General features: G+C 48.7%; 2 protein-coding genes and 1 long non-coding RNA gene across 3 annotated transcripts in view; 1 reads left to right on the top strand and 2 right to left on the bottom strand.

Moving 5' to 3' along the window:
* MAP3K11 (mitogen-activated protein kinase kinase kinase 11) overlaps nt 1-2,548 on the bottom strand; it is a 29,558-nt gene extending 27,010 nt beyond the window's left edge. The window contains exon 1 of the mRNA XM_080986237.1: nt 1,100-2,548. Within this exon, the coding sequence (XP_080842363.1) occupies nt 1,100-1,793 (694 nt within the window). The 5' untranslated portion in view covers nt 1,794-2,548. The remainder of the gene's footprint in view (nt 1-1,099) is intronic.
* Nucleotides 1-15,883, bottom strand: part of LOC308466046 — a 170,293-nt gene that overhangs the window by 40,337 nt on the left and 114,073 nt on the right. The window lies entirely within an intron of this gene.
* The window catches only part of PCNX3 (pecanex 3), a 48,326-nt gene continuing 45,312 nt past the window's right edge, over nt 12,870-15,883 (top strand). The window contains exon 1 of the mRNA XM_080986143.1: nt 12,870-13,930. Within this exon, the coding sequence (XP_080842269.1) occupies nt 13,778-13,930 (153 nt within the window). The 5' untranslated portion in view covers nt 12,870-13,777. The remainder of the gene's footprint in view (nt 13,931-15,883) is intronic.

Below are 15,883 nucleotides of genomic sequence, written 5' to 3'. Positions count from 1 at the left end.
CCCGTGGGGCACAATCCCTAGCGAGAAGTTATATTTCTACACAATGAACTACACAATGGCACAAACCGCCTGCTAGATTGTGTACCCCAATGCTAAAATAAATAAGGAAGGACATAGTTTAGGCCATGAAATTGATGCAACTTGGAATTGCGGTTTTGACATTTACTATCAAGGCTTAAGGAAGGAATGGGGAAGTTCTTCCCCGCATTAAGGTCGCATTCCTTCGTGGCCAATGCTCTAGGTGCTGCGTGCCAGGAGTGGGAGGGGCCAGATGCAAAAGTAGGCAGAGCAATGCATGTGACGCTCAGCTTTGTGCAGGAGGTTGAATTCTGGGCACATAGAAGCCAAAGGCAATTGCATGGCTCCCACTTCCCCCACATATTCCCATCCTGTACCCAGGCAAGCAAGACACCTTCTCACAGTCCAAAGACAGGCAAACCAGGCAAAACGACTCAGCTATGGCACAGAGCAGGGCTGGTGAGGGCTATGGCCTTGGGTGAGGTTCAAGGGCCAGACAGAGAGGTCCTGGGGGCCGTATTTGGCCCCCAGGCCTGATGCTTCCTGTTCCTGGCTTACAGTGTCCTCGTTTTCTTAAATACTGCACTCAAATCTGCAAGCAGGGTGGTGTCTTGGGAATTGCCTATCACCTCTGTCGAGCTGCTGAGGCTTTACTTGTTTCTGCACAACAGGAAAAGTTTCATTAAGAGGGGAGAGAGACAGAGCCTTTTCCAAAGTGGCACCCAGAAGATGACATTCTCTCCCAGAAAGGTCTGCCTGGCCTCCTCCCTGTTCATCTTTAAGCCGGCATTTAAAAACAAGATTATTCCAACAGGGATGTTCCCAGTTAATTTTCCATGTTGCGTTCTTATTTTCCCTCCTCGGTTGTTCTTTTCATTATTGTAAGTTTATGGCTTGGTTACATTTTCTTGCATTTCGTTCTACTGTTTGACCTTAAGATATCGTTACGCGAGCAATTTCAAGCCGAAAGGCGGGGATGCACATTTTTGAAACGAACTAACCAACCAGCTTGATTTGTTCAGGCAAAATATATGCAAATATATGCAAATCCCTCACCACCAATCCCAACCCTCCTACTCACTGTTGTTGGATTTCAGGTCGCGATGAATGACGGGCACGATGGCTTCGCAGTGCAGGTACTGCATCCCGTGAGCGATTTGCACGGCCCAGTTGATGAGGATGTGGGGTGGGATCCTGCGGCCGGCAAGCATGCGGCTGAGGGGACCCCCGGCCGCATATTCCATCACCAGGCACAAGTTGGGCTCGCGGAGGCAGACGGCTTTGAGGGCAATGATGTTGGGGTGCTGCAACATGGCAAAGAGCCGCGCCTCTTGCCGTACTCTCTCCGACGTGGTGCTGATGTCCTCGTCCGGATCTTGGCGGGCGGCCTTGACCGCCACCAACTCCCCCTTCCAGCTGCCGCGGTACACCTTCCCGAAGCCACCGACCCCAATCACTTCCTCCAGCCTCAGGTCCCGGAAGTCGGCCTCAGGGGGGCTCTCGGGGCCCGCGTAGCCCCCCGTCTTGGGCGACACGTAATTGGAAGGGAAGATGCCCACTTGGTTGTTCACCTTGCCGGCCCACCAGCCTTCGTCCCCAGAGATGGCGGCATCCCACGAAAGCACCTCCACCAAGTCGCCTTTCCGCAGGGTCAACTCGTCGCTGCTGGCGGCCTCGTAGTCAAATAACGCCGTCCAGACGGGGTTGGCGTAGGCCGTGGTGCCCCCGCTCCGCGAACCTGGCCCCCAGGCCACTAGTGGGGCCTTCCGGAACATGCTTCCCAGGGGCTCCTTGGGGTCCTCTGGGCCTCATTGGTCCAAGGCTCCCGACATCTAGGTCACTAACATTGCCTTCCTTGCCACTTCCCAGAGGATAGAGACCATCCAGGGGGCCACAGGGGCGTTCAGCAGGGAAGTGGGGTGAACACTCCTGCCTGCCAAAACCCCCTCCCGTCGAGGAAGCAGGATCCAGCCCTTTGAGTTTATAGACTCCTCTCAACGAATCCGGGGTCAGAGGCTCTCCATCGCCCTCACCAGGGGTAGGAAGACCACCCCGTCTAGTCTCTCCCGCAGAGAACAGGGGGCCGCTCCCTACGGCCGGTTTCCTCCCAAGCGGGCGGGGAACTCGCTAGGGGGGCCCCGTCGAACCCGCCAACGCGATCCGATGTAGGCAATGGTGGTCGTCCCCCCTCGTCGTCCCCACCCTGGCGTCTTGCCTGCTCTTCTCCCAAGGCACCCTCCGTCCGAGGCTGTCCAAGCGGATCTGCGCCGCGATCAGCTTCCTTATCCAGTCCCGTCCGGTCCCTCCCCTCGAAGCTTCCAGGCGAAGCGGCGCCCGGCTCCACCGAAAGGACTCGCTCGCTAGCCCCGTTTCAAAGCCGGCGCTGGGACGGGTGGAGGGCAGACAGGACCCCCGTCACACAAGGAACCCGTCCCGTCGAGGAGGAAGCCCCGATGGCGCGCCTGCCTGGGCTTTGTACCTTCGCTGCGCTCGGTCCTGGGCAGAAGTGCCGGACGGAGCGAGGCGGGGAAGGCAGGGCAGGGGAGGGGTTTGAATTCCTCGGCCTGCCCCGGGGGAGGCGGGTCTCTCTCTCTCTCTCTCTCTCTCTCTCTCTCCCTCTCCCCTGGGTGGAACAAAAGGCAAGGGTGCTTTCCAGCGAAGGGTCAGCTCCGGCCTCCAGAACGCGAGGGCTTTTGCTTTCCAGATCCGTGGGAGGAGATACATAAAACCATTGTCTCCATTCCCAGGGGAGCAGCTTCGTTTGGTGTAAAAAGGGGCGCGGGCAAGCTTTGGAGTCCAACAGCACTCTTGGGCTTTTTTCTCTCTCCCGGCGCAGCGTTCTGTGAAAATCGAAACTCTGCGCTCTCCTGCAGCTCACGCCAATCAAAGGAAGACTTCTAAAGCCTCTGAACCTCCTCTGAGAGACCAGGTCCATAACTGACTCCTGAAGAAAATATATACAAGAAGGGACATCCGGGGAGCATGGGGCACACTGAATACTGCGGGATAGATTACGGCAGGGATGGCCAACCTGTGCCCCCTGGGATATTATTGGGTGTTTTGGCTCTGCAGCGCCAATCATTGGTGATCATTGATACGATATGATACGATAATCTTTATTGCCATTGTCCCATACAGAACAACGAAATTGAATCTACACAAGACATTCAAAAACTAACAAGCCTGCTATCCCAGCTATCCCAACCTGGTTAGCCCCCTAAAAACTCTGGCTAATTGGGGCTGATGGGAGTTATGAGTCCTCCAGCATCTGGAGATCGCAGGTTAACCACTCCTGGTTTGGTTCTCAACAGCCTTGAAATTAATAAATATGCATTATTTCTAAATAATTGGATCCTCGTTGATAAGTGGACTGTATCAGAAACTGCAAGAAACCACGAGCATTATTAGACTCCCTAAGCCTAAGAGAAGTGTGGGAACAAGACTTAGAGCCTGAAACTGACTATAAAGTTGGCTATAAATTGTATTGTTTCACTGGTAATTCCTTAATTATTTTATACAATTTATTTGTGATGTTCAGTTACATGTTATGTTATTGTTATTGTTTGTACGTCACTTTGGGATTCATTTGAATGGAAAGCGGCGTAGAGATATAATAAATCGAATAAACCAAACCAAATCTGGAGCACAATACCATTCCAGTCCGTTGCATTCCAAATGAGAGAAAATTCATCCAAATTAATTCATAGACGGTACCTGGCTCCCCACAGTCTTAGCAGAATATCAAGTACTGATAGCCTACTATGCTGGAGAGACTGCGGAGTCAATTTCCAAATTCCGTATGTTGTGGTCCTGTGAGAAGATACAGAAATTATAGAAAAAAATATTTTATGAAATGGGACTTACCATGGGTCAGAAACTAGACCGAAATTCCAGGATAGCATTGCTACCCATATTTGATGAGGGAAGTCAAAATATAAAACATTATGGTTGGGGTATTTCAATACCATCTGATATATGATTGGTATTGTTTGCTGTTGTTATTTCATACTGTAACACTGTATATTACACACCCTGCCCCCTTTGTTATTTGCCTTTTTTTCCAGTGCCTATCTATTTTTGTATATTACAAAAAATTGATAAAAAGTTGGGGGGGGTGATTAAAAAATAAGGATATTAAAAATTTTACTATCTGGAGTATTTCAGCTTGAAGGTAGCAAGATTTGAGCATGGGTGGGCAAACTGAGCTCCGGGGGCCGGATTTGGCCCAATCGCCTTCTCAATCCGGCCCGCAGACGGTCCGGGAATCAGCATGTTTTTACATGAGTAGAATGTGTGCTTTTATTTAAAATGCATCTCTGGGTTATTCGTGGGGCATAGGAATTAGTTCATATATTTTTTTCAAAATATAGTCCTGCCCCCCACAAGGTCTGAGGGACAGTGGACTGGCCCCCTGCTGAAAACGTTTGCTGACCCCTGGATTTGAGAGACAACTTGCTATTTGAATGCTTTCAGCAAACTTGGGCAATTGTATTGATGGGGAAATAACACAAAAGGCAAAAAACGAACAAATTAAAAAAGACAGAAGAAAAGTTACAAGCAACATGGCATCTCTTTATTAAATACGTAGCACAAAAGCAACATCAATGGCAACCACTAGCCATGCATGACCTTCTGTGGAATCACATAAAGTGATACCACAGACCCCCCAAAAGAGGATTCCAGTCATAAGTAAAGAAGAACAGAGATTTAACCAATGGTTGTAGCTATATGTAACTTTTATGCTTATGTTTTGTTTAGGTAGGCTTGCCGTACGTCAGGTAAATTCCTGACATGTCCTGGTTTGGGGGTGTAAAAATGGCGTCGGGGGTGGGATCGGCAAAATGTCACGGAAAACCCAGATGTATGGCAACGCGATCAAAAAAGCAACGGAAACTTAAAATCACTATTTTAACTTTGTGGGTGTCAGGAATTTTATTTTTTGAAATATGGAAACCCTATGTTCTGTTCTGCATTGTTCTGATTTTGTCAGAATTTCTTAAAAGAAGAAGGAGGAGGAGGAGGAGGAGGAGGAGGAGGAGGAGAGGACTGCAGGCTTACAATCAAATACTGAAAGGAATAGGGAAAAATTGAGCATAAACCCAGACCTAGAACATTTTAAAAATAACAATTGGTGATTACACGGGGTAGGGAAAATAATTTATGGGAACCTCTAATGCTTCTAAGCATAGTGAAGATGTGTCAAGAGAGATCACACATCTAGGATTTGACATTTCTTATTCTCTGAAACTGATCAAGCAGTAATTCCCTGTCTCCTCCTCTGCTTGCCAGGTTCCTAAGCATTTGGGAGCAGAATTTCTGGGGTGATGTTTCCAGCAGGATTGTGCTTCATTGACTCAAGCTTTTCTGATAGCTTTTTGGAAAATAGCACAGAGCTAACAGCAGACCTTGAACCTGTGGCCTTGGGGCATTGATGGGGCAATCATCAAGGAGGGAATTGTGGGAAAACGAGCTATTATCCCTGCTCTTCCGGTTTCATTCAAACACAGGAAAGGCTGAAGCAGATCATGTGAGTGATTTCCTGTATACAAATGCCTGGGCTGGGCTGCGCTGTTTTGGTTTGAGCAAGTTCAGGGTTAAGCTTTGTCCCTTTCCTTTTACTGCTCCAGTCCTCAGGCCAAATCAAGACTGTGTGCAGTCACTCTTAGTCCTATTCCAGTGTGAGACATTCCCTCAGCTCATCTTCTTTGTTTGAGAATCACCTCTCTCTAATTTTCATTTCTAAAAAGAAGGGAAGTTAATAGCACTCATTTCAGTTGGTTAGAGCATGGTGCTGTTTACGCCAAAGTTGCAGGCTCAATCCCTATATGGGACAGCTGTATATTCCTGCATTGCAGGGGGTTGGATTAGAATCAGGGGTCAGCAAACTTTTTCAGCAGGGGGCTGGTCCATGGTCCCTCAGATCTTGTGGGGGGGGGGCCGGAATATATATATATATTTGGGGGAAATGAACGAATTACTATGCCCCACAAATAACCCAGAGATGCATTTTAAATAAAAGCACACATTCTACTTATGTAAAAACACACAGATTCCTGGACCGTCCGTGGGCCGGATTTAGAAGGCGATTGGGCCACATCCGGCCCCCTGGCCTTAGTTTGCCTACCCATGGGCTAGATGATCCTCAAGCTCCCTTCCAACTCTACGATTCTATGATTTATTTACAGTTGTGCTGGTCAATTCTCAACACATCCAAGCTGAAGTGGTGCTGGACATCACAAAACCCAGCACAATTTGGGGTTTCTACCAGCCTGAGACTTGGAAAGGATGGATGATGGCATTCTAAGGCACTTAATATGCAGGCATCTCCATAGAGCAAAAAGGGAAAGTACACTTTTAGTTGTGGGAATCCTTTCCATACCAGTAAGGCTTGTAGTCACACAGCCAGTTGCAGCAAACACGTACATTGGGTTTCTGTTAAAATCCCTGTTGAAGGGATAATCTTTGGCAGAGTAAACTGGAACTACAAATCCAGTGTCACTTTTCTGACCTCGTATCTCATAACTTATGGCACACAGACAAGTGAATATGGTGTCACAACCCATGTTTTCAAGTCACAGAACCTCTCTGACATGTTACTGTGATTTATTACTGTCTGATTCGGAATCAGCAGGCAGGCATGGCTTTTCATCCTTTATTTCCACTTCTCAGACTTGACGGTAGAATACAAATCATTATACATAAAAAAACAAAAACTGAAGTTTAGATAGCATTCACTATTAGGAATCAGTTATTCTAGGAACGTTGAAACCTTATGTTTAAGTGAAGAGTTATGGCATATATTTATGCATGCAACAAAAAGCATGGGAATTGTAAAACTTCAGGGGCCTGGCTTAACTTTTACACTGTGTAAGCAGAAAACATGTTCCACAGTCTCATATTGTGCTGCTTTACAACTTTTATGTCAGATCCAAACCATATAGAGGTATTTAAAACACAAAGTGCATTTAAAGCACATTACTTCCCCCAAAAGATCCTGAGAACTGAAGTTTCCCCCTCACAAAGCTACAATTCCAAGCGTCCTTGTTATTTAGTCATTTAGTCGTGTCCAACTCTTTATGACCCCATGGACCAGAGCACGCCAGGCACTTCTGTCTTCCACTGCCTCCCACAGTTTGGTCAAACTCATGTTAGTAGCTTTGAGAACACTGTCCAACCATCTCGTCCTCTGTCGTCCCCTTCTCCTTGTACCCTCCATCTTCCCAACACCAGGGTCTTTTCCAGGGAGTCTTCTCTTCTCATGAGGTGGCCAAAGTATTGTAGCCTCAGCTTCAGGATCTGTCCTTCCAGTGAGCACTCAGGGCTGATTTCCTTCAGAATGGATAGGTTTGATCTTCTTGCAGTCCATGGGACTCTCAAGAGTCTCCTCCAGCACCATAGTTCAAAAGCATCCTTAACAAACTGCAATTCCTAGGACTTGGGGGGGAGGGGGTATAATGTGCCTTAAATGTGATTTGGATGTATTTTAAGTGTATGGTGTGGACCTGCCTCCATGTATCCACACTTTCCTCTTGTCCTTCGGTCCTAAACATCTTCCCTCGCAGGGCAAGGGAACAGAGTAAGTCAAACCAGAGAGACAGCTGATCAGCTGAAGTCTTGATAGCTCCTCCTCCCCTTTCCATCTCTCTGACACACACAAACACAAATGTGTGCAGAAGACTTCGCAGCAGCACCCAATGCCAACATTCACGGCAACATGCAGCAACATATCCTATGCACACAGCAACACACATGGCATGATATGGTATGGTTTTTTATTTACACCACCCAAAGCCCCCCAAAGTGTGAGCCACATTAATACATGTGAATATGAAATAAATACACAATAAAGGTACCATGCATACAATAAATAAATAATATAAAATGAGTACTGGTATGTCGTATCCAAGCATGCGCAGGAATGCATAACCTACTGCACAGGGTTGTTGTGAGGATAAAATGGGGAGGAGGAGAGCCACATATGTCATTTGAGCTCCTTGCTTAATGCAACTTGGGCTGTTCATGGTAGAGCAGAGATTTGAACCACAGCTTTCCTAATTCCTCCCCCACATCTCTTAAACTTGTCACACTTAGTAAGCACCTTGCAGGCAGAGATCTGTTGTTTTCCGATCTGGTATAGCCAACATCATTAAGGAAGTTTCTACTTCAAATGCTGCTTCAGCCATGACATAGGGGGCATCCTTGCCTCGTCCCTCTTACATTTTTCCTGTAATGGCATTATTTACAATCAGGTTTGCAGTTTGATCTGTATAAATTGCCTTAATTCCTCTTATCAATGTGACTCCTAATTCCAATTTTTCTCTAATAACTTAATTCATGGGCCTTAATTCGTTTTTCTTTTGAGTCTTGAAAAACTCCTCTCTCCTGAGTAGTTAGTGACCATAAGGTTAAGAAATAGCTGCAAGATTACATCCACATTAGGAAAGGCCATCTGATTTTTTTCCTTGTATATAATTTGATAAAGGTCTTTATGAGACAGAGAGTGCTCTGCTCTAAGCCTATGGCTTTGTCTCACATACAGGTGATAGTGCAAAAGTTCATCAGTAAGTTTCAGGTCAATATCTTCTGGGTAGGCTTCCATCAACAGGTTGTATCCTAAACTTATCTCTTGAAGAAAGCGCATCTAAGGCACCAGGTGCACTTCTGTCATTTCTTTGCAGTTCCCTCACTCTGTCTCCTTGTTTTGTAGTTGACATTTGGCAAGGTGGCTTTTGCTTGTTTCTCAAGCTCTTCAAAATCATCTCTAATTTTCCTTTAAAAATCCAGAAGTGAACTGTACAAACTTGCACAAGAACTCAATAACAGGTCTGATTTTTGAAGGGCTTCGCTGACCTTGTGAAAATGACCTAGCACACAGGTCCAAAAATGCAGCATAAACACAAATTCCAGTTCTTCCATTTTCTGCAAAAGATTGTTAGCTTGGAGCCTGGTCTCCCCCTTCCCATTAACGTCAGAGTCAGGATGAGGTCCAGTTACCAACCTGCATTCTGGCCTCCTGCCTTTACAAGTAGTTCTGGACAGTCAACAGTGCAAAGTCACATCGTCCTGGGGTTTTGAGGGAGGAGAGGTGTTGAGAGGTGACAAAACTAATTTCTAATAAGTGCCCCCCTTTATTTCCGTAACAAGTCATTGAGTCTGTACTCTGAATAGTGACACCAGGGACCGAGAAGCTGCAGGGCTTGTCAGCCCAACCCCTGCACGGTCTCCTTAGGGCTGGCCTTAAGGCAATTGGAGCAATTTGGCCAAACTGGGCCCCGTGAGCCGCTCCTACGTGGGCCCCCACACCAAGGCAATCTAGATGGATTTTATTTATATCTCTAAGATTCCAATTTGGGCCCCAGAGCTTCAAATTGGGCCCCACTGGCTAGCCCTGAGTCTCATAGTTGCTGGGCCTGAGTTGCCCTGCCCTCGCATAAGTCTTGGGTTTGCAATTTTGGGAGACGGGACACTGCAGCGCTGGGGAGCGGGCAGGCTGGCAAGGCCCCCTAGATTTAGAGGCCCAAGTTGCCCTGCCCTTTCATGAAGTCTTGGGTTTGCAATTTTGGGAGAGGGGAGACAGCAGCGCTGGGGACAGGGCAGGCTAGCAAGGCCCCCCAGATTTAGAGGCCCTGGGCTTCAGCCTACTTAGCCTATACGTAAATCTGGCCCTGGCCCCAGAGGACCTCCCTGGGCCCCGCAGCCTCCTGGGCAGAGGTGGAAGGGCAGCACAAAGAACCCAGGCAGCGGGAGGCAGGTCTAAGGGATCCTTGCTCTCACTCACTGCTCACCGCTAGGGAAGGGATGTGTAACCCCAGCACATCTGCAAAGAGAAGGACATGGGGACAGGTGAGTTCGTCCCTGAGCCCCTGGCAAGGCTATTCCAAGAGTTTTCTCCTGGATGCCAAGTTCTTCTACAGGGGAGGGACACCCCAGGCCTTGGGGACCAATCCTAGCCTCCTGCCCCGCAGAACATGGCTCCCCAGGGAAGGCGCCCCTCTCGCTGACAACTGTCCCGCCTTGCCCCACAGCCCAGCCCCCTGCTTCCTCCACTGGACCCCACAAAATGGGGTGGTCACGGGGGGCGGGGGTTGGGTTTCCAAATGCTGGCCCAGATGGACCTTGGGTTGGATCCAGCCATCTGGCTCTGTGTATCTTTTGACTAGCTGCCCCCCTAGCCCATTCCTGCCCTCCTCTGTCCCAAAAAGGAGGGACACTGGCTCACCTGACGCCATGGGCTGCTTCGGGCCTTGCAGGGCTGTTGCTGTGGCTGATCAGGCATCTTAAGCACCTTAACTTAGAAGAGAGGAGCAGAGAGAGCGACTCAGAAGCTGGCAACCCCAATTCTTGGGGGGCGTTTGTGTGTGAGGAGGGGCATCTGGCCCAATTCCTTCCATCTCTCTGCAGTTCAGTGACCTGAAAGGGCATCGCCAGAGCTGGAAAGAGGCAGCCCAGAGCATGAAGGGCTGGCAGAGAGAGAAAGGATTCACTTCGGCATTTCACATCCTTCTTCGTGCAGCCCCATTTCCAAAGGGAGATCATCCCCACATCCTTCAAGGCAGGCTAGGGGTCTCCATAGTGCAGGATTGGACCATCTGCTTTGCATGTAGGTCTTCTGTCCTGGGCGGCATCTCTGGGGGGTGGGCGGCTGGGAATGTCACCCCCCCATCCAAAACCCTGGAGAGCTGCTGCCAGTCAGTGAAGGCTAGTTGAAGAAGGATATTGAGCAGCTGGAAGGTGAGCAGAGGAGTGCTACCAGGATGATGAAGGGTCTGGAAACCAAGCCTCATGAGGAACGGTTTAGGTAACTGGGTATGTTTAGCCTGGAGAAGAGGAGACTGAGAGGAGAGCCATCTTCCAATATCTGAAGGCTGCAAGTTTGTTTTCTGCTGCTCCAGAGGGGAGGGCAGGAGAGGAGATTCGGACTAAACATTAGGAAAAACTTTCTGATGGTAAGACTCTCTGGAATGGTGGTGGACTCTCTTTCCTTGGAGGCTTTGAAGCAGAGGTTGGATGCCAATCTGCGAGGGATTCAGCTGCAATTTGGGAAGTGCATAGCACTGGCCTACTTTACAGGGTTGTTGTAACCACACAGGGCTGCTGAGCTTCCAAAAGTGCCTGACAAATGTTGAGCCTTCCATTTCATTGTGGGGAACAGCTGCAGCGCATCAGGAGGCATCCCTCAACTTCCGTTTCTTCTCTCTCCTGTAGGCAAAGGGGCTGGACTAGATTACCAAATAACACTGTTGCTGTATGTAGGTTTTATTTTATTTTTTATCTTATATTTTGGAAATGTACATGCAGGTTGTTGTTTTCTTTAGTTTTTTTTGGGGGGGGGGCCCAAGAGAGTGGGGCCCTAAGCTATAGCTTGTTTAGTTTATACGTAAATCTGGCACATCAATCCCCAATCTCTCAGCCTCTGCCATCCTCCTCTTCTTTCTGCAATATGAGGATAAGAAGACCAGTTTTACAGGGCTGATAAAATGATGCTGAAGCGCAATTCTATGCACGCCTTCTCAAAAGTAAGTCCCACTGTATTCGGTGGGACTTACTCCGTGGTGCTTTAGGAGGGCAGTCTGAGAATTATGAACAATTTTGCAAGGTTGGCTTCGATTATATATATTTAGCAAGCAGAACATTTCGAAAAAATCTATATGCAAGCTGCAAATTACTATATTTTATTATGCCGATGAAGTCAGGACTGGATGGGCCCGACACCCCACTTCACCCCGTCTTGAAATTAGAGGATGATGGCAGGAGGGTAGGGATTCTGGCACCTTTGTGCAATTCCCATCCATCAGCTGCTCTCCTACGCTTTGAGGGATTGGGCCAGGCATAGAGGTTCGTTTCTCAGTGGAAGATAGGGCTGCTTCTCATTTTGAGTGAGCCAATCGAAAAGAAGATCGTCACCTAAAATCCCGCCTTCTCAACCCGCTCAACAAAAACAGGAACCTAGCAATGTGCGCGTGCGCACTGGTCCTTAGGGTATCTTCTTTGGCTAAATGTCCGCCCTCTTCCCCCATCGAGCTCCGGTTTCAGACACGCATGCGTATTTTTCACTTTCGCTCTCTGCCGTTGAAGATTTTAAGCGCGTGCGCAGGGCCCTGCTTCCTTTGAACGGGCACAGGGCGCTCCATATGTGCGCATGCGTAGGAAGGTCAACGTGTGCGTAAGGCGCCTCCTCGTCTCATAGAGGCTAAAATGGAAGAGGAGCATCAGTTCATCTGGATAAGTCATTTCAGGTTCCCATTGAACAAGCTTTTCAAGTGTCCTCTTCTCGCCGCAGAAGTTAGAGCTAGAGAAATCCAGGATTGTGACCATGACTGGAGAACAAAGTTCCCGCAGCAGAACGAAGGGCAGCAGCAAAAAGGAGCTCGTGCTTTTTTCTTGTTGTTTAGTCGTGTCCGACTCTTCGTGACCCCATGGACCAGAGCACGCCAGGCACTCCTGTCTTCCACTGCCTCCCGCAGTTTGGTCAAACTCATGTTTGTAGCTTCGAGAACACTTTTTTCTTACTCGGGTTTTATTCAGCGCGAATTCCCCCTCGTCACTCGCAGCATTCACGGATACTGAAAAACTCACACAACCAAAAATCCTACGCGCAGAAAGCCTCGAGCTAGAAAAAGCCAGTCACTTCTATCTTTGTATCTGTTTCCCTTTTTTTTTATAGTCGAAGGGGACTTTTCAGTAAAATACAGTATTGGGATTTTTTTTTTAATTGCGGAGACAGACCTCACTGACTTCCGGTTCTGAAACCGAAATGTATCTCTCTACACTTTTCATATATTTGCGATCACGTCAAGAGCGACACCCCCATCCAGGCTCTCCCTCTTGACCCTTCCCTTTTACTTCCTGCCTGCAAGGGGGAAACAGGAGAGGATGGCGCATGCGCGGTGCCGTGGCTGCTGCTCCTGCTGCTTCTCGGGCTCCTCTTCCGGCCTCTCCAGCCCCTGAGTAGGTTGAGGCACCGGGAGCCCCTCTCTGCTCGGGCCAAGTAGGGCTGACCTTTGACCCCGGAAGTGAACTGGACTTTGACTCCCTTTTATATTTTTTGGAGAGGGGGGCGGCCGTTCTCCGGCTTAATTTTGCTCTATACTTACCCAAGGGGCCCCCTAGCAATTTCGGGGCTGTCTCTTCCCGCCTGGGCCAGCACCCCCAGTTAGCACCCCCAGGGGCCACTTCCGGTGCAGGCTGGCTGGTTTTGGGGTTCCCTCCGTCACTAGTTAGTGTTTTGGAGCAGCTTGTGCCATATCGAGCGTGGTCCCACTTTGCCGTCGTCCTCCCTCCTCCTCCCATTCCAGAGGCGCAGGAATCCCACTGCAGCCCTTGGGAAGATCCACCAAGGTGCCCTGGCAGAGCCCCATCTTTTGAAGCCAAGATGGCATGAGTCTCCATAGTGAGCCTCCATAGTGGAGATAGTGGAGAAAGAAGCTTCTCCACAGGGGAGGTTGGGGAGAGGAGGGGATGGTTGCCCAGAGCGGGAGGGGGGGATAGTGGTGTGGTGAACTTGCCCTGCTGAATGGGGCGCATGGACCTTTGGTGAATTGCCCCCCCTCTCCCCACCCCGCTGCTGTAGGAAAGGGTTTGTAGAGAGAGCTGAAGTAAGACCCAAAAGTGGGGAGGAGAGGGTTCTGGATTCCCCAGGCCTTGTGGATCATGGGCCTCAAGCTGCCTTGATGAAGGAATCTGTGAGTGCCAGCTGGGCAGTGGTGTTCCCTGAGGAGGAGGAGGAAGAAGAAGAGGAAGAGGCGGCCCCACCGTGGACATGGGGTCGCAGGTCCTGCAGATCCTACGCCAGGGCGTCTGGGCTTCACTGACCGGTGGCTGGTTCTTTGACCCGCACCAGAGCACCTTCTCCAACTGCTTCCACCTCTATACTTGGATCTTCCTGCTCATCTTCCCTTTCCTGCTGTACATGGTGAGTCTGGGTCTCAGTAGGCTGCGGGGGGGGGGGAGGAGTGTTGGTATACCTGGAGAAGCTTTCCCTCCTTATTTATTCACTCATTTCTTTGTCGTCTTTCAAGGCACAAAGGTACTGTATAGACAAGAACGTTAGAAGCTCTTGAAATTTCAGCTTCTTGCATCAATTAATCCCAGTGGTGGCTCTCCGTTTACTCTCATAGCCTGAATCTTTTAGTTAAGATAGTGTTGTCTTTGCAAAGTGAGAAGCTTATAAACAGAGAAAGGAATAATTACTGATTGAATTTCAAGATGGGTGGATGGACAAGTGGCTTGGAATGCCTTGAATTTCAGGCCCAAGATGGAAGAGTCCAATGCCTGACTGATTGTCTAATGTGACTTAACTAAAAACATGGAGTGGAATATCTCTTCCCACCCCCCACCAGCCTTTTCTCTTTTTGGACCAGCTTCTAGCTCTCATGGCTTCCAAGCAATGCCATCCTGGTGCTTGTTTGAGGAAATCTGGGATCTTGTCTCTTGTCAGGAATCATCCAGGGAAGAAATTTAGCTGTTAGCTTTCACAAAAGTCATCTATTCCTGCAGGATCTGTGCTGCAGGATTCAACTACAGCCTACCTTGAGGGATGGCTGTCCAGCTTCTGCTTAAATACCACTAGCAAAGGAGAACTCACTGCCTCCTGAAGTAGTCAGTTTCACTGTCAACCAACTCTTACTGTTAGGAAGTTGTTTCTAATGTTTATCCATCTGCTTCCCTGCAGTAACTACCCATTTGTTTAAGTCCTCAACGCTGGAGCACCAGGGGTCAAGCCTGCTCCATGTTCTTCTGCATGACAGCTCTTCAGATATTTGAAAAATGCTGTCGTCTCTCCCCCCTCCCCCCATTAATTTTCTCTTCTGCAAGCCAAACATATACAGTTTTCTCAATAGTTCCACACTGAACTTCATTTACAAATCCCTTGCCAACCCAGTTGCAAACGTTCAAACCAAAAGCCAGAGTCTAGTCCTGGCAGTTTTAGCAGATAAGTAATATTGCTGTATGGGACGCGGGTGGCGCTGTGGGTTAAATCACAGAGCCTAGGACTTGCCGATCAGAAGGTCAGCAGTTCGAATCCCCGCGACGGGGTGAGCTCCCGTTGCTCGGTCCCTGCTCCTGCCAACCTAGCAGTTCGAAAGCACATCAAAGTGCAAGTAGATAAATAGGTACCACTCCGGTGGGAAGGTAAACGGCGTTTCCGTTTGCTGCTCTGGTTTGCCAGAAGTGGCTTTGTCATGCTGGCTACATGACCCGGAAGCTGTACGCTGGCTCCCTTGGCCAATAAAGCGAGATGAGCGCCGCAACCCCAGAGTCGGTCACGACTGGACCTAATGGTCAGGGGTCCCTTTACCTTTACCTTTTAATATTGCTGTGTAATGAGCAGAGACTCTGAGGACCAAAACTAGCTTTGGGGGGTGGGTAGCTTTGGGGGGTGCACTACAGAATACTCCCGGTTCTGGCAAAAATCTTTCCAACCGTTATGCACTTTGGGAGGGGAGTTGCCATTGGCAAAATAGCAAGTGTGTGTGTTTGTGTGTTAATGGAGCTTATCACATAAGAAGAACCCTGCTGGATCAGTTACAGATAGGTAGCCGTGTTGGTCTGCCATAGTCAAAATAAAAAAATCCTTCCAGTAGCACCTTTAAGACCAACTAAGTTAGTTCTTGGTATGAGCTTTCGTGTGCAAGCACACTTCTTCAGATACACTGTGTATCTGAAGAAGTGTGCTTGCACACGAAAGCTCATACCAAGAACTAACTTAGTTGGTCTTAAAGGTGCTACTGGAAGGATTTTTTTATCCTGCTGGATCAGACTTGCATCTTGTTTACCAAAGTGACCCCCAACCATTCCATCAGGAACCAGCAGAGGGAGCCAGTGTTAGAAACTGAGATAGGAAAGCTAGGAGGTAAATGGCACC

This window comes from Podarcis pityusensis (genome assembly GCF_964106645.2).
Source record: "Podarcis pityusensis genome assembly, chromosome: 16".
Classification (NCBI taxonomy): Eukaryota; Metazoa; Chordata; class Lepidosauria; order Squamata; family Lacertidae; genus Podarcis; species Podarcis pityusensis.
This window is presented reverse-complemented; position numbering and strand designations above follow the sequence as displayed.